At 42.4% G+C, this 19,209-nt stretch overlaps 1 protein-coding gene across 3 annotated transcripts in view; it reads right to left on the bottom strand.

Annotated features, from left to right (window-relative positions):
* The window catches only part of CANX (calnexin), a 95,468-nt gene that overhangs the window by 20,057 nt on the left and 56,202 nt on the right, over nt 1-19,209 (bottom strand). For 2 of the 3 annotated variants that reach the window (XM_077474285.1, XM_077474286.1), the window contains exons 8-14: nt 17,116-17,305; nt 11,682-11,795; nt 11,435-11,591; nt 6,689-6,904; nt 5,946-6,065; nt 4,235-4,370; nt 1,660-1,760 (exon numbers count right to left, since the gene is read on the bottom strand). In XM_077474285.1, the coding sequence (XP_077330411.1) occupies nt 1,660-1,760; nt 4,235-4,370; nt 5,946-6,065; nt 6,689-6,904; nt 11,435-11,591; nt 11,682-11,795; nt 17,116-17,305 (1,034 nt within the window). The remainder of the gene's footprint in view (nt 1-1,659; nt 1,761-4,234; nt 4,371-5,945; nt 6,066-6,688; nt 6,905-11,434; nt 11,592-11,681; nt 11,796-17,115; nt 17,306-19,209) is intronic. The other variant, XM_077474287.1, reaches the window with a different exon arrangement.

Below are 19,209 nucleotides of genomic sequence, written 5' to 3'. Positions count from 1 at the left end.
AACTGAGTAAATAAATGATCACTGCAATCAGTGACACTGTGACTGAGAGGGAGGGGGGGGGGGGATTTGTGTGCCTATATGTCAGTGTAGTGTTGGTGCACACTTACTTTCAGTGTTCTCCTCGTAGTCCGGTCAAAAAGACCGCCCCGAGGAGAATGACATCACTTCCTCCCTGCCTGTGTTTACTATACACAGCGGGGGAAGCTTCTCATTCGCCAGGAGCGATCGAGAGGGAATGGCCAGAAACCAACGGCCATCCCCTCATCCCGGATCGCTCCTGCAGCAAAACGGACCGATCGGACCCCCCACCCGCTGGAAGGTGAGCACGTACATGTACGTGCTTGTGCCTGTCGGTGCCATTGCACCGACGTACATTGCCATGCGGCGGTCCTTAAGTGGTTAAGGGAGTAATCGCTCGACTGTATGCCAGACTTGGGGATAGAATGATAGATCGTGGTGGTCTGACCAAGAACAGGAAAAAATGGGAGTGTGATGTGGGGCCATTGTCTACTGTGGAATGGGACCAGATTCTCAAACAGGGAACATTTGTCTCAATCTCCCCCTCGCAGAAAGTATCGCACCTTTAATTTTTCTATCGAGTATCTTACACCCCCAAGAAAATGTTTAAACTGGGATGGTGGGATAATTACCAGTGCCCCAGATGTGGGTCACCTGGAGATTCCATATGCTCTGTAAGTGTCCAAAGTTATTTAGATACTGGACGAATATTACGGATGAGATTAATAAAATCTTTAAAAGAACATTAAAGACGACAGTCAAGACTTGCCTCCTGGGTTTATTCGAGGGGTGAAATGTCCCGAAAGACACCGTTGAACCAGTTTTAAGATGCCTATTCCAAGCAAGAAAGCCCAACAATGGCAGTCGCAGCTGCCCCCGCTAGTTGAGACTTGGTTAGCAAGTATAAAAACAACAATTGGTAACGAGAGGGTGTTCTTTATTAAACAGGGCAACAACAAGTTTACAAGAATGTGGGGACTTTGGTTGGGGAGACGGGGGGTTCCCCCCCATAGGCTGAGAGGAGGCTTTAGTATTGGTTATAAATATTAGACTGGCCCCCTTCACCTGTATTTTTTTCTTAAATAACTTTTTCGTTTCCCCCCCTTTTCTTGCTTTCCCCCACAAGCTTATTAACAATATGTGAATAAATCCAACTGAGATGTGGGGAAAGGCGAGAGGAAAACAAGGTTCGAATAAGGTGTATAACACGACGGTGAGGGGAGGGCAATATCAATATGGGTAATGCACTATATAAACTCACTTTGATAATATCGAGAATTTAACGTGTGTTGAGGTTTTTATTCTCTTTTCTCCCTTTGTAAAATGCTTGGATGCCTTGACTAATATATGTTTGTATAAATAAATAAAAAAAATATATATCATGCCATGTGCTGAAAAATAACTAAACTTAGGCTTTAAGAAGCCCATTGCCCCCAAAAGGTTTATATTTTGCTGCACTATTATATTAGCATAACAGAGCTCTACTTGCTGGGTTACTGTATATGACCAGCCATTTGTACCCTATTAAAGCATCTCTCAAAGGGTAGATCATAGTTACATAGGCAGTAAGGCTGGGGGGAACAAAAAAACAAAAAAACACACGACACCAGTCCACCTCAAACTATGTTACTACAGGCCTACCTTAGTTGTAGATTTTTGTTCTTCCTCCTCTTCCTCCTCCTCCTCTTCTTCTTCTTCTTCTTGGCTTCCTTGTCCAGCGCCCCCTTCACCCTCTTCACCTGCTGTTTAAACAATTAAAAACACAAAAAAAAAAAATAATGAAGTAAACCAGTCTTGTGAGAAACAAGCTGCTAATGCTCACCTCCCCTTTGAAAATACGCTTCTTGGCTGGAATGCCTACCCTCTGGCTTCAGTACATTTGAGTCTCCGATAAGTACACAGATCTGGAAATCTGACTTTACTAATCTGCATACTTGTTTTAGGCCAGTGACTAAAGCACTCCAGCACAGTGATATCACCAGCACCTAGGGGAGCAGAAGCTGTGGTCCACGGTAAATCTCTTTTTGACCATGATTCTAACCTATTGACCAGTGAGCAAGCTGAAGGTGGAGACATGCCATAGGAAGCTCCATTGCTGAACCAGGAAGAGAGAGGAGTCACCTGCCTAGCTATGTATTGTGGTGGTGTACAAATTTCAAGACTAGATGGCCTGGGCACATATGAATTGTACATGTGTATATAGCTGTGTACAAGGAGCATGCGTGTGCACGTTTAGTATAAATGAATATCAAACTAAAAACCTTGTACCCACCTATGAGTTGTACGAGCTACATTTTGTACACACACACACAGACTTTCTACTTCGTAATCCCGCACAATTGCCTCTCACTGAAAGGATTAAAGAGTAGATGAGCAAAAACAATATAGTCACTGCAGTCTAATGACCTGATATGCCCAATTCCTTGACTAGGTTTTAAGAGAGCTGGAAAAGCAATTTTTTATATGGTACAAGTAGTATTTTTCTTCTACTAATTGTCTCATCTGCTTACCTGGACTTGGGCTTGAATTTAGATTTGTACAAATTACATAGTGGCCTGATTATTCAGCCACATTTTGAATGCCTTATGTAGAGCATACAACACATTCACAACAGCAGCAGTCTTTTTGCATTTTTAACTGGCTATCTGAAAGGAACCCATAGAGCCCCTTTATCTGATCTTTGTATTTGCCAAGTGCTGCTGAACTTAGCTGCATGAGAATCTGTCCACCCAAAAGGTTCGCCTGAGGGCACCCCTGTTGAAATTTTAATTACTGAAAGTTGGCGCACGTAAAATCTATTTCCATCCCACTAGGGAGGCAAGGGACAATACCACCAAGGGCCTTAACCTGCCACATATAGAAAATAAATCCCGAACACCATGTGTGTGTTTCTGGGCACAGATGCTGAGAAGGCCATTGACAGGGTGAACTGGAACTTTATGCTCGCAGTCCTTCAATATATAGGACTCGGCACTAACATGTATTAGTGGCTCTCATCAATATACTCAAACCCCATGGCTCAAGTCAGAGCCAATTGGGTTCTGTCAGAACCTTTCAAAATTTCTAATGGGACACGACAGGGATGCCCACTGTAACCCCTCCTTCGACCTGTCACTGAAACCCTTTCTCTGTACCACACATAGAAACCCAGATGTAAATGGCATAAAAGTGGAAAGTACCCAACATAACATGTCGGGCATACGCCAATGACATGTTTTCCCTCACGAACCTTGCAATCCCTCCGAAATCAATTTAAGGAATTCAAAAGATATGGAGCCCTCTCCAATCTTGAAATTCATTTTCTAAAATAAGAGACAATGGGAGTTCATCTCCCACAGTCACTTCTTTCACGAATGCAGATGAACTTCAAAACTAAAATGGAACAGCTCAGCATTGACATATTTAGGCACAATCAGCCCCTACCACATATCAAAGGTGTTTGAATAAAATTTTCCTCTGCTACTTACAAGCACTCCAGGTCCGAGCACTCCTAAACAAATGGAATACGGGCCTCCACTCATGGTTTGGCTGTTGCAATATTATCAAAAAGAGTATCTTTCCAAAATTCCTGTTCCTCCTGCAGGCTGTACCCATCTACATCCCATCAAATTTCAAGCAAATTCACAAGTTATTCTTTGAATTTATGTGGGCCCACAAACACCCCCGTTTGAAGAGAACTCAGTTTACACTACAGAATCAATATGGGGGACTAACCGTACCAGACGTAGGTAAGTACTACCAGGCAGTCCACCTCAGCAGACATGTTGACTGGAATAGACACTGAACCCTCAAGTTGTGGGTTCAGCTGGAACAAGATCAAAGTGCAGTGCCTTTGAATAGAGCACCTTGGTGCTATGAATCCCTACCCAGCCAGGAGAGAACCCATCCACTTCTCGGCCAAACCACGAGAATCTGCTCACTTCTGTTCAAACAAGCATCTCATCCACAGTGTCACCACTCTTTCCGATACTGGGCAACCCACGTTTTGCTCCAGGCTACCAAGATGAAGCCTTTAAAAAAAAAAAAAAAAATCTGATAACATCAGACTGTTTGCAAGGCTCAACTCAGAAGACGTGGTCCTCAATCCAAGATCTCACTAACCCTTTGGGCTCCTTCTGCCTGAAGTTTTGGAGAGCTTTCCAACTTATCCACTTAGTCAGGTCCCCCCCCCCCCAGGCATGCAACATTTAATTTAGGGCTGTCAACCGAAACTCACTCTGCTCCTCAGCCTGTTCCTCAGCATTGTCTTGATCGGCTTCTTTATTGGTCTCCTTCTCTTCCTCTTCTTCCTCCTCTTTCACGTCAGGCTGGGGAGAATCTGTTTTTTTGTGCTTTACATCTGCTGTCTGCTTCTATAAAATCCAATTCAAAGAAAAAAAAAAAAAAAAAAAGGTTAGATTAAGTGAAATGCTTTTCATAAGTACCAATAACTAATTATGCGCTTTCTGTAAGATGTTTGGTCAATTTAAGGCAATTGTCTTGAATCTCAATTCTATATACTTAACCACTTAAGGACCGCCTCCTGCACATATACATTGGTAGAATGGCACGGCTGGGCACAAGCACGTACCTGTAAGTTGCCTTTTAAGTGCCCAGCCGTGGGTTGGGAGCGCGTCGCCGGTAGCGAGCTCCCGACCCGGTCCTGAGCTCCGTGACAGCGGGACCAGCGGACCCAATCACCGCTGGTGTCCCGCGATCGGGTCACAGAGCTGAAGAACGAGGAGAGGTCTGTGTAAACAAATCTCTCCCCGTGCTTCCTACTGTGGCTGTCACCGATCGTCTCTTCCCTTTTATAGGGAAAGACGATCAGTGACGTCACATGCCAGGCCACGCCCCCTACAATAAAAAAAAACAAAAAAAAAAAACACCTATCATACATAACACTACACTGCCCCCTAGTGGTTAACTCCTCCACTGCCATTTACACAGGAATCAGCGCATTTAAATAACACCGATTGCTGTATAAATGACAATGGTCCCAAAAATGTTCGATGTGTCCGCCATAATGTCGCAGTCACAATAAATAAAAAAAAAAATAAAAAAACGCTATCCCCTATTTTGTAAGCGCTATAACTTTTGCGCAAACCAATTAATTGCTATTTTTTTTACCAAAAATATGTAGAAGAATACGTATTGGCCTACACCGAGGAAAAAAAATGTTTTTTTTTATATATTTTCTGGGGATATTTATTATAGCAAAAAGTAAAAAAATTTTGCTTTTTTTTTTTCAAAATTGTTGCTTTATTTTTGTTTATAGCGCAAAAAATAAAAACCGCAGAGGTGATCAAATACCACCAAAAGAAAGCTCTATTTGCCAATTTTGTTTGGGAGCCACGTCACACGACCGCACAATTGTCAGTTAAATTTTCATGATGCAGAAGGCAAGCATGAATTCGTAATAAAGGATTTAATAAATTGCTTAACCACAAAAGTGATCTATATGATAACGTGTCCTTGTCCTAAAATATATATTGGCAAAACAAAGAGAGCTCTAAAGGTCCATATAGGGGAACATCTGAGGGATATTAGGAAGAGGGAGAGGCAGAGAGATAAGAACAGAAGGAGGAAAGGCTGGTCGCAAAACATTTTTCACAATATCATGAGGGAAAGACAGAAGGCTTTAAGGTCAAAGGAATCTATGCCTTGAAATTGTCGGCAAGAAGAGGTCGATTGATGCAATTCAATCAAGGTTTATTGTTTTATGTATAGAAAGAAATAAAAATATTTTTGATATCAAATGTCCTATGTGTTCACCGAAACCTAACGTTACTAATTTAAGCAGACTATAGTTGCTAGAGTGGAAAGTATTTGGTAAAAAGGGGAAAAAAAAAAAACTGGGAGACAAAACTGAGAATAAGATCAATTAGATGATAATACTGTCCAGTAAACAGTGACACATTAAAAAAAAAAACAGATCCCGTGCTTACCTTGCCTGAGCAGCAGAACAGAATGACCAAAAACACTGGCAAAGCCACTGTCAGGATGTAGACAGCCCAAAGCCAGGGCCTCTCCTCAGCTGCAGCCATCATTTGACCCACTACGCTGGGCTGGAATAAAAAGTTTAGTCGTTAGCATAGAAATTTGAGGGCAAATTACATATTACTGTAGCTAATTATATGTGATCTAAAAAAGGCAACTATTAAAAAATAACTAACAAAAAAAAAAAAAATAATAACTCTCATAAAACCTAAAATCATTAAGTGAAGACTTGAGAAATCCAGGGGGCCAAGCAGGTTCGTTTACACACAAGGAGCAAATTGCACGACTCGGTTTTCATGCATAGGTTGAAAAATTTAAAACCATCACTTGATTGTAGGGTTGAGTTTAAGAGCCATCATTTCTTAATATATTTTTCTAGATCCACACCTTGCTTTGATTGCCGCAGTAGTCTGACTAATTCCTTACTATGCCCTAAACAAAACCAGTGTACAAGTTATAAGGGACTTTATTAGTTGAACCACACTCTGTAGGGTACTTTGCAAACAGTGGCTCCCATAAAGATATATACAATTTACAAGCTTGTTAAAAATTGCTTTACAAAATACAATAAGATTAATAGTTTATCTGTCGATTCACCATTCTCCAAATCAACCGGTGATTGCTTTCACTACCAAAGTCACCCAATGTCGAGAACAGGCATACATTTGCTAGCAAGTCTCTGAAGACATACCTCAGCAGCTCCATCGGCAGCCTTCTTCAAGCCCCAGCCAGCATTTCCCCACTCATCAGCCACAGCTCTGTCACTGCACACAATGAAGTTGTCAAAGAAGATATCAGAAGTCATGGACCACAGTTCCAGACCAATGGCGAAAAATGGAGTCATTTTGAAGGGCTCGAGATCTTCAAAGTAATCTGGATTTGCGATCTTGCGTGGTTTCCAGATACCCTGCAGTGAACATAAGTAACATTGGTCAGTACAGATGAAAATGACTTCTCTCCAGCTAAGGCAGTGGTCTTCTTGGAGTTGCCATAATGCTGCACATATGATCAGCTATATCACCATTTGGTGGCTTGACAGTTCAGCTGAAAGCATAAGAGTTATCGATGCAGGTTTTGAATATAAACGTTTGGACCACAACTATCGCTGGGTTTAGATCAGCTACGAAACATAATCAGCATTTTCTAACAACCTACTGATTCATGTGTTCCATCTGTAACTGTTGATTTGCAGTCCACTTCTGAATTTACAAATCTGCTCTGGAGGCAGGGGGGGAATTATGGTCTTTGAGGGCAAAGGGAACTGCTTCAGACAGTTCTTTTTTCAAACACTTTAAAGTCAGGCTGTCCTGACAGGTTCCTCTTACCGCTTTTGAATTTCTACTAGCCAAATAGGCGAGTCTTAGCCGCAAGCTCCAACGCGATCACTAGTGTGGCATGGCATTTGGCCAACAGGAAGGTTCTAAAGACTGCTGCAGATACCTCTAGGTGCCTGCAACCTCATACCAGTAGCAGTTTGTTTCCCTTATCCTAAGCCCTCGTTCACACTGGTGTGATTTGTCATGTGATCTGACAGTTCAAAATCACATGACAAGTCGCTGCCCATTGCCGGCAATAGAATAGTTTAAAACGTTGCGCCTCAAGTCACAATGACTAAAAGTTACCAGGGCTAAGTGAGAAGGTCTCTGTCCTCATCAGCTGTGTACATATATATCACAGATGTGTACAGCCAGTAATTCATTTTAGTTCTAATGAAGTGCTCACTTGGCACTCCAGCACTGTAACCAAGCTATCATTGACAGCTCCCAGCCATTGCTTACAATTTAGGCCCGCCGTTTATTTCCGGCCCGCAGCTTGAGTCCTCAGACTCACTGCAGGGTTGGTTTCTTCTCAAGCTTTGTTGAGGAGCAGGACGTGCGCTGCATACTCAACCCCTGGCAGTATGTAGTGCTGGTCCCGCAACCCGACAAAGCCAGCTAACCCGGCACCTCACTAAGCAGCTGTTTGCTACAACCACCGGCTAGGACCTGCTGCACATCCTAGCTCCCTCCCCACTGTCAGTTTGCCTACCACATGCCTGTGTAAAAGCCGGGAGATACATCAGAGCTGCACTGAAGCCGGGCATCAATATTACTGGGACTAAAATGTGAGTACTGTGGTGGGCACTCTCTAATGTGGACCTAACTGGAGAGGTGGCTCTGACGAAGGACGCAAATGCCGAAGGTGGCGCTCTAAGGGGGACATTATTGTGCGTGGGGGTCTCCGATGGGGACATTATTGTGCGTGGGGGTCTCCGATGGGGACATTATTATAGTATAGACACTTTTCTTTAATATGTGACATGTAGTAATACAAGTCAGCGATATAAAACCACTGCCATGTGAACTGCTCGCTCACCTTAGGAAATTAAACATAAAATTACCCACTCACATAGCCATTATCTTGTGTAATGCCCAATACACCGAGGTGCTCGCCTTCTCACCGCTTCTTCCGGGTTTCCCAAGACACCGGAAGGGTCGTCACCGGCTCCTCCCATTGCATCAGTGATCACGTAACTTCTTCAGGTGTCTCTGGAAACCCAGAAGCGGTGGAGGTGAGCCTCTCGATGTATGATCATTTTAGGCATTACACAAGATGACTGAGTGGGCAAATTCATGTTTAATAAAAACGCATTTCTTCAAGCAATTTTGCGTGACGAAAATCTTTTTTTCTCAGTTCAGAGAAGCAGCTTTTCCAGCGAACTTGAAAAAAATACAGAGGTTTTAAATCACTGACTCGTATTACTATGTGACACATACTGAAGCAAATCATCTACGGAAGGATCCTATACAGGGTCACTGTGTGGGATGTTTTCACTTGAACTATTTACCACATACTTACGATTGTGTGTCATTTAATATTTACAGCTTATATTTTTCATGCTATAGGCAGTGGCAAGTTTTATTTATAAATATAATGTTGGATTTATGCACAAGTTGAATTGGCGCACTATTCTGTTCTATATTTATGCTAGTATAAGATCACTATTTAAAGCGGAGGTCCACCCTAAAGTGGACCTTCCGCTCATCGGAACCCTCCCCCCCTCCGGTGCCACAATCGGCACCTTTCGGGGGGGGGGAGGGGGGTGCAGTTACCTGGATAATCCAGGTAACTGCACCCACTTCCGGGATAGCTCTCTGAGGAAAGGGGCGTAACTTACACCCCTTTCCGCAAGTGCCCGCCCCTTCCCGCAAGTGCCCCGCTGCCTGCTGGGAAACACACAGATCCCAGAGGCAGCGGGGAGCGTCCTTATTGCGCAGCGCGATTCGCACATGCGCAGTAGGGAACCGGGAAATGAAGCCGAAAGGCTCCATTTCCTGATTCCCATACCCAAGATGGCGGCGGCAGGACCCGACAGGCGACCTAGAGATCGGCTTCGGGTGCCGACATCGCGGGCGCGCTGGACAGGTAAGTGTCACTATTTTAAAAGTCAGCAGCTGCAGTATTTGTAGCTGCTGGCTTTTAAAAAAAAAAAAAAAAAAAAAAAAATAAAACGCGGAGTCCCGGTGGACTCCCGCTTTAATGGTGCAGTTCTAGTTTCACAGTATCAGTATTTTTGCATAGCAGTGCTTTAGTATTCCATACATTTACCCAATCAGTGATCGCATGATCAGAGGCCCTCTTAGGGCTCAGTTTGTGTACTTATTTGTTTGCAGCTCAGTAATAGGAAAAAAAGGGAAAAACAAACCACTCTAGCTAATGCCCATGTGAATGAGCCCTAGAAAGCCGGGTTCCTTTCAACTAGGCCTGCAACTAACGATTATTTACATAATTGATTAGTTGGCCGATTATTGTTTCGATTAATCGGTTAATAACCCTAAAAAAAAAAAAATGGGTCAAATTGACGTTCATTTTCAACCACAGTGATGGGAAAATTTAGAAATAGAAAACTTCTTAGTCAAAGGAATTTTCAGACAGTGTATGTGGTTTTCGTTCAGATATTCCATTCATTTTAAAAACAAGTGAAAATTTCAAACAAAATTCTCTCATTCAGCGAATGTACAAAGATTTTTAGTCTGAATATTCTCATCTGAAAATTGATCTGCGTGGCCAGCATAAGGCTCAGTACACGCCTATACAGTTTGCTTTTGATCCGTTTCTGCAGTGCGTTTTGATTTTTGCGCACGCGATTTTACTGCAATTTGCATTTTTTTGGGCAGATTAAAAAACACAAATTGCTGCAAAAACGCATTACATGCTTTTCTGCAGCTTTTCCATTGAAGTATATTGAACCAATAAAGAACCATTTTGTGTTAAAAGTCCCTGACCCTTTCAGATGTGAACGTGTCCCATAGGAAATCATGTAAATGAACTGTAGTACATTTCTTCCAAAAGCACCAAAAAACACAGATGTGAACCAGATCTAAGACGTTTAGTAACATAATGGGGTTAAAAAAAACGAAAAGTAGCCCTTTATAATAGAAAAAAGCAGATGATCACTACTGTACGGGGATCGTTTTTTTTACTGTAGAACAGTGAAAGTAATATTTGCAGTAGTGATTATTTGCTCTTTGTATTATAAAGGGCTCATTTTCGTTTTTTTAACCCATTATGTTTCTGGCCGATTAATCGATTACTATTTTCATAATCGATTAGTTGTTTCAGCCCTACTTTCAACGGCAAAAGGTTATGAAGTTCACAAGTTTCTACATAACGTATTTATCGGCGTATAACACGCACCCCAAGTTTAGGAGGGAAGTTTAAGGGAAAAAAAAAAAAAAAAACCTTACATTTATATGCCCATCAGTGTCATCTGCAGCCTTGTCCACCATTGCAGCCTTATGCAGCCTTGTCCACCATTGCAGCCTTATGCAGCCTTGTCCACCATTGCAGCCGTGTATTTCATTTTTTAAAAATGCCGCTGCCGAGATACAGAGCCGGATGTGTATCTCGGCGGCGTGCGGTAGTTCTCGGCGGGCCTCCGGCTCTTCTCAGGCAGCTTTCGGCCGTTCTCTGAAGCTTTCGGCCACCGAGAAGAGCCGAAAGCTGCCGAGAACGGCCGAAAGCTGCCAAGAAGAGCCGAAGTCGGCCGAAAGTCGCCTTGAAGAGCCGAAGGTGGCTGAAAGCCACCCAGAGGCTCAGAAATTCTGGGGATCGGCGTATAACACGCACCCACGATTTCCCCCTGCTTTTAAGGGGGAAAAAAGTGCGTGTTATACACCGATAAATACGGTAAACAAAAAAAATAAAATAAAAAAAACTTGTTTTGTGCAAGACATTTAATTGCCAAGAAGTGCAGTTACATTCTTACACACCAATCAACAAGCAGTGGCATGTACTATAGCCAAAATATACATTTTGTATTTCATTATGGAAGCATATTAACTCCTCTGCACCAAAACAAAGACAGACAATCATGCACAAAATCTTGCAAGATCATTAAACTGTGCAAGAATCTGAGCACATATAAAAAGGTAAAACAACTTGACAACATACAAACCTGGTAACTAGGGTTGTCAATCATTGGTGCCTTCCATTTTCCTTTGTAGTTAGGATTGTCAATTGTGGGGCGTTGCCAGACTCCACAGCCAGGTGCTGCCTCACATTTGGGGTTTGCCACTTGAGGTGCCTCCCATTCTCCGTCCATATCCTCATCCCTGTTGGATAGCAATAGTGGAAGCTCAAACAATGCACAATTGTGAAAACAATGCAAAAAAAATGCACACTGGGAAATTATTTAAACTCACCAGTCTTCAGGCTTTTCTGCATCAGGGTCAGCAATGTACTCAGGTTCATCATCTAGCCAACCCTCAGGCTTTACTGCATTCTCATCAGGGATCTTTGCTGGTGCATCCTCATCCCTAGAGATTAGACATTTCAAGTAGAAGATCTATATATGTACATTTTATATAGTTATAGCATCATAATACAACACTGTGTGCACAATTATTAGGACAAGTTGTATTTTTGAAGATTTAATTAGTGAACAGCTACAGTGCTCTTAGTCAATCCAAAATGTTAATAAACCTCAAACCTGAATATTTAAGGTAAGTAAAAGTAAGGTTTTGGCTTTCTTAGAATAATATCCGTGTGTGCACAATTTTGGGCCATTATTAGTGTGCAGAATTATGCCCAAAAAAAAAAAAAAAGTAAATTAAAAAAATCGATCTCACTTGTTTTTTCATCTGTTAAAGTGATTATAAAACAAAATTTACAAACATTTGAGATTTCAAAAAAATAAAAATAAATCAGTGACCAATATAGCCACCCCCCCCCCCCCCAAGAAGTACTAAGCCTTCCATTGATGGAGTCTGTCACTTTCTTGATCTATTGATGATCAACTTTGTGTGCAGCTGCAACCACAGCCTCCCAGACACTGTTTAGAGAGATATACGGTTTTCCTTCACCTCAAATCTCCCATTTAAGAAGGGTCCACAAGTTCTCAATAGGGTTTAGGTCAGGTGAGGAGGGGGCCATGTCATTCTTTCATCTTTAAGGCCTTTACCGGCTAGCGACACAGTGGAGTACTTTAATGCATGCAATGGTGCATATTGTCCTGCATAAATATTCTTGAAAGATTAAGACTTTTCTGTACCACTGCTTGAAGAAAGGGACTTCTAAAAACTGGCAGTAGGTTTGAGATTTGATTTTGAATCTATCTTTAATCCACAAAGGTCCAAATAGCTCATCTTTAATACCAGCACTCCATCTCCACCTTGCTGGCGTCCGAGTCAAAGTGGAGCTCTGTGCCCATTAGGGATCGAGCCACAGGCCCATCCATCTGGTCCATCAAGAGTCACTCATCTCATCAGTCCATAAAACCTTTGAAAAATCTGTCTTCAGATATTTTTTTTTTTGTCCCAGTCTTGACGTTTCAACTTATGTCACTTGTTCAATGGTGGTCGGGTTTCAGCCCTCCTTACCTTGGCCAGGTCACTGAGCACTGAACACCTTGTACTTCTGGGCACTCCAGGCAGGTTGCAGTTCAGGAATATCTGAAATTTGACAGAACTGGAGCATAATGGGTTCCTGCTAGTAATTTGGCCTTTAAGAAATCGGCATTGGCCAATAATTCAGCAAATTAGGCCGATTAACACTGACCGCACCATGACCCGTCGACTCAGAAGTGTTCCTCCTCCCTTCCCCACACTCCATTGGCAGAGCGGTGCTTGACGCTTGCCAGAGCCACTAAGTATGTCAATCTGGCATATGTAACTGAATGCAGACTCATGTTGGGGGTGAGCGGGACCCAGCAGCTATCAAACACAAGCCAATAGGATGGGATCTGGGGAGGCCACTACGTGTATGTGGCCCCACACTCCTTTCTTAAGTAGCCCAATCATTGGCTGCTGTTTGATAGCTGCTGGGTCCCGCCCTCATCAACACTGAATTTTGACAGCTAGTCTCTCTGCATTCAGTTACATATGTCAGTTTCACACAGTTACACTATATCGGCGCAGTGTGAAACCTGTCAGTGCCACCTGCCATCCGTCAGTGCCAACCAGTGCCATCCGCTAGTGCCAACTGCCAGTGCAGACCAGTGGCACCTGCCAAAAAAAAATTAAAAATTGGCCTAAAATATCGGCATCATAAATCTGCCATAGGCCACCCCAATTTCTAAATATTGGCATTGGCCAGAGAAAATCCCTTATTGGTCGATATCTACCTGTAAGCTTCATGTTTGATTCTTCTCATATCTTTGGCAGTCAATTTGCGTTTTTTCCTTAACACATTTCTTGTGACTCTTGACTATTTGCAACAAAATGTTCGATGCTTCTGTGATCACGCCCCAATATCTTCATTTCAAGACTTTGACTTTTCAGTTAGTTAGTTAAATCTCTTTTTTGGCCCATTTTGCCTGAGGAAAAGAATTTGCCTTAAGCCACACCCTCCCTCATTAAACAAAATACACATCACCTGATAAGCTTAAATCCGGTAAGCATTCAAGTTTATACAGCTTGGAGTTGGAGAATAGCCAAGTATTTTGACCAAATAATTTTTATGCATAACTGTGCAGTGTGTATATTTTAAAAGTCTAAATATAGTAGAAAAGGATTTCTCCATCTGGTAAAGCCAACTGTAGTACCTTGTGTCTCTATAAATCGCCTCTAAATGACAAGTGTGATAGTATTCAAATATGTAAAGAAAAAGGTTTTCTTGTTTTGGGCCTGTCATGGATTTTAGCAGGCAGAAGTGCTACTGATTGGCTGTATAGCCAGAGGGTCAGAAATGGAACTGGAGGCCGAACAAAATCAGGAATGACAGACATTGGGTATATTAAAGGAGGATAGTCTGAAAACATCAGGTTTGGATTCTATTTAAAGCTGACATTTAAGCTTGTTGTTATTTGTTTACCCTAGATCCTCCCTCAGCAAAAGGTCCAAAAATGTCAAGTTTCCATAACATGCCTTTATAATATGTCATTAGGTTTCTCGCCTTTTCTATGCACTTCAGGCAGATGAGTGGCGGAAGGGGCCAGCAGAGTGCGTTAGACCGCTGAAAACATCACAGCAACCTGCCTCCATACTCAAGACCCCTAGGAGCTCATATAAGCTCTGGTCTGGCTCTTGGAAGGAGTTATGCAAATATCAACACATCTTGATGGGTGGATGTCAGTCTGGAGAAGTGGGCATTATTTGGCAGGCTGAATTTGTATGCAGACTGCCCTAGATATTGCTCATGCAACGCTGAGCCTCCATGACAGAAATACAATGAATGGGGCTGGCCAGGGACAGCAAGGTTGAGGAAAAAAAAGATGTATGATGCTGAATGCCCTCTGGCCAGCAAATGCGGTACGCTCTGACTTGTGGCAGCTTCTCATGCACACTGCAATAAGCTCATAGTATGCAGTGACAGAGTAAGCCATTTCAGTACAGGAGAGGAACCTCAAAAAAAAAAAAAAAAAAAATCTATTTGTGGGATTATTCTCTAAAGCTGAACTCCAGACATAGGAGGGGGTTGATACCCGGTCAAAATAAAAAGAAAACTGTATTGAGGTACTTTTTTTTTTTTTGATAAAAAAACAAAGTCATGTGCTGCAAGAACAAGGTAAAAAGTACACTGATGTTTCATAAACAGTAAGGTCTACATGTTTTAACATGTATATAATCACTTCAGACTGGATGTCCTGTTTAAGTGGTAATTGGTAATGGTAATTGAATAAGAATTGAATAAGATTTTTTTTTTTTTCCTACAGATGAGCAGTGCTGACAATGGACATTCATTGACCAATCTGTCCACTTCCCAACTTTTAATGTTGCGACAAGATCTGTACAGCAGGAGATCAAACTAAATACACAGCTTAGTCATTGAGAAGAACCTCCCTGTTCTCAAAGGAAGCAAATACTGCTGGGCTAAATATTTATAAAGACCCATTTCAAAACATGCAAAGTAAAATAAAACAAAAAGAAATTAAAACAAAACTGACCTAAAACACTGAGAGTCCATTCACACAGGAGCAACTTTGGATCCGACTTGAAGTCGTCCCAAGTTGCCTCAAGTCGCGCAACATGATAAAATCAATGTAAGTGAATGAGAGCCGTCTTAATGTACACTACTGAAGTTGCTCCGACTTCAGAAAAGGTTCCTGTACTACTTCAATCCGACTTCTAGGCAACTTGTACCCATTGATTTCAATAGAAGTTGCCTCCAGTCTGATCCCCTGTCTAAGGGCCGGTTCACACTGCAGGCGAGGCGAGGCGACTCAGACTTGCCTCGCCGCGACCTCAGCGGCAACTTGCAGATGACTTCTGTATAGAAGTCAATGCAAGTCGTCCCGAGGTCGCCCAAAAGTAGTACAGGAACCTTTTTTCTGAGTCGGAGCGACTCGAGTCGCTCCTCTCAGAACGGTTCCATTGTACAGAACGGGGGCGACTTGCGAGAGCGAGGCGAGTCGTGTCGCCTCGCCCGCTGTGTGAACCGGCTCTTAAGGGCCGGTTCACACAGGGGGCGACACGAGGCGACACTACTTGTGAAGCCAAGTCGGATACGACTTGTATCCGACTTAACAGCGCGACTTGGGGCGACTTACAAGTCGCCTCCAGGACAGGGAACTGTACAAGTGAGCTTTCACCCCTTGTGACATCATTCCTGTTCCTGTCTTCTTCCTTGTTCCTGTTTTTGCCAGTTGTTCTGTGTCCAAAATGCTCTCTGTGCGTTACCTTATGTCAGCTGTCCTAACAGCTGGTTTGGCAGTACTGATGGAAGAGGAAGAAGAAGAAATGAAGCGGAGGAGGAGGATGGGAAGAAGACGTCGCTACTGGATCCATCCAATCATTGCCAATCGACATAACAGAGGGCAGTTCTGGGCTATGTATGAGAACTTGCGTAGTTTTGATGACAAGTTTTTCAAGTATACACGGATGTCGATCACAAGGCAAGTACATATGCTGTATGTCATTGTCCACTTTCCACGTCACTTGCCATACAGTCTTGGCATACAGACACCTTCTCTCCCGAACAAAGCGTATGAGGGACTCATTGTCCACTGGTTCTCTCCTGTTCATAGCAGACATTTTGCAGGACTGAGCTCTTGGTCTGTGTGAGTTCAAGATAACCAGGAAAACGAAACTAATGTGTATGGAAAGGAGGGGCTGCCTGCAGTGGGGGCTGGGTGACTTCCTGTCAAGTAGCCTGCAAGTAGCCTACAGATGAACAGGAGAGGCGACTTACATTGACATGAATGGGTACAAGTCGCCTAGAAGTCGTTTCCAAGTAGTACAGGAACCTTTTTTAAAAGTCGGAGCTACTGCAGTAGTGTATATTAAGACAGCTCCATTGACTATCATTGTTTTTAATGCAGCGCGACCTGGAGGCGACTTGAGGCGACCTAGACCGACCTGAAGTCGGATCGCAGTCGCCCGCAGTGTGAACCGGCCCTAACTGAAGCAACTTTCCAGGAAGTAAAAAAATAGTTTTCTAGGCAAACCCCTCCCTCCCACAGAGCTGATTATTATGTGATTGGCCACTGGTAAAGTCTCCTCTCCTGGAAGCAACTTCAAGTTGCCTTGTAAGTTGCCTCAAGTCGTGCTGTGATTCATACTCAAGTCGTGTCCAAGTTGCCTCCCAAAGTCTCGCTCAAAGTCGCGTTGCCCCTGTGTGAACGGACCCTAAAAGGTCTTTTTTTTTTTTTTAAATAAGCAAAAACTAGAAGACACCCCATTCTGATCTACTGATACTTACCAGTCTACTGGTTTGACAGCATCAGGATCAGGTATTTTTGGCCTCTCATCCCAGTCCTCAGGCTTCTGGTCATCTGGGTCCTCAATCTCATTTGGTGGATTAACAGGGGGGTTCACATCGTTTAACAAGTTGCCACTGTTTACCACAGTTTGGTCAATCAGGACTTCAAAGCTGTTATCAGGATTCAAGACTGTAAGATATTTTTTTTTAAATATATTTATTATAAGGCATAAAAAAGGAAAGTAAAAACACAGATGTCACTTTGTCAATAGGAAAAACATTTACTTAAACAAAAAAACAAAAAAAAACACAGCTAATAACATTATTTTATCAGAAACATGCACACATTGACAAAAGTTTTAAAGGCCTTCATATTCAGAATGAGATGGCCCCCTTATCCAGAAATAAATAAATAGATTGTAATAAAAGCCTCTGAACCTCGCAGAGGATGGCACAGGAAATATCACCCCCTGAACCGCTGAATGCAGGCCCAACAGAGAAGCTCAGTGTGGAGGGAAACAAGCATTCCTGAAGGAAAGTCTAGAACCATTTTGAAGAAATACCACCTCCAGAACCCACTTGTCTGAAACGAGGGATAGCCACTGGACTGCAAGTGAAGACAGACATCACCAAACATTGGGATGTTGTGATGGGGGCAAACCTTCATGTAGAAAAGGGCTTTTCTGTAGGCTTGTGGTTCCTGTGTTGGTAGATCACAAGCTCAATAATAGCATGCAATGCCAAGCTGCAGTTTCCAAAGCAAGCAAAGTCCTTTCTTGTATTAACTACTTCAATACAGGGCATTTTCACCCCCTTCCTGCCCAGGCCAATTTTCAGCTTTCAGGCCTGTTACATTTTGAATGACAATTGCACAGTCATGCAACACTGTACCCATATGAAATTTTGATAATTCTCTAACCCACAAGTAGATTTCTTTTGGTGGTATTTGATCACCTCTGCGGTTTTATTTTTTTGCGCTATAGACAAAAAAATAAAAAAGAGCGACAATTTTGAAACAAACACGCGTGCATCGAGTGCCTAGTGACGCGGTGCGTGCCCCCTAGAGGCTCAGAAAGTAACAGACGTCATATGATGGTGGCCTGGAGGGACAAAGGGTTCCTGCCGCCGTCATATCACTATGAGCGGTAGGGAAGTGGTTAAAAGAGGTATGACTCCAGAGAGATATTTTGCCCCTATACAAATTAGTAAGGCATCATCTGGAATATGCAGTCAAGTTTTGGGCACCAGTTTTCAAAAAGGATATCAGGAGAACTGGAGAAAGTGCAGAGACGGACAACCAAATAAAAGGCATGGAGGAGCTCCGCTATTAGGAAAGATTAGAGAAATTGAATCTATTCCCTCTTGGGGAGATTAACCACTTGAGGAGATTAACCCCCCCAGACCAATTTTCAGTGCTGTTGCACTTTGAAGGACAATTGCAAGGTCAACAACACTGTACCCAAATGAAATTTTTATAATTCTCTCTCCCCCCCCCCACAAATAGAGCCTTCTTTTGGTGGGATTTGATCACCTCTGCGGTTTCTATTTTGTTATAAAATTTTAAAAAACAGGTAATTTTTCTCCTTTATTGATGTAGGCTGATGAGACAGCACTGATGGCCACCTATAGGTGGCAGTGATGGGCACTGATGGGTTAAGTTGGTAGGCAGCACTGCTAGCTGGCACTGGCAGGCAGTATAAAATGATAGTGTTTTATTTCTGCGCTACCACTGGTGATCTATCAAATGTCAAGGGCTGCTGCTGCTACTACCGGAATGGATCACACCGTATCCACTTAATATGAAACTTAAGATATGTTGGTATTGCGCTGCCCCTATATTAAATAACCCTCCGAGGGTGATAAGTATAATGCCTAGTTACATAAATCAATAGTGTAATATAAAAATATATATATATATATATATATATATATATATATATATATATATATATATATATATATATATATATATATATATATATATATATATATATATAAATGTCTACTGAATATCAAAAAGTGCAAAGTGCTACATTAAATAAAATACACACCACAGAGGTGATAGAATCCAAATAAATGAAAATCAAGTGAACA

The sequence above is a fragment of the Lithobates pipiens genome, unplaced genomic scaffold (genome assembly GCF_037356315.1).
Source record: "Lithobates pipiens isolate NorthernLeopardFrog02 unplaced genomic scaffold, aLitPip1_a1.2 Scaffold_8, whole genome shotgun sequence".
In the NCBI taxonomy this organism is placed as follows: Eukaryota; Metazoa; Chordata; class Amphibia; order Anura; family Ranidae; genus Lithobates; species Lithobates pipiens.
Note: the sequence above shows the minus strand (reverse complement) of the source record. Positions and strands in the feature narration are given on the sequence as shown.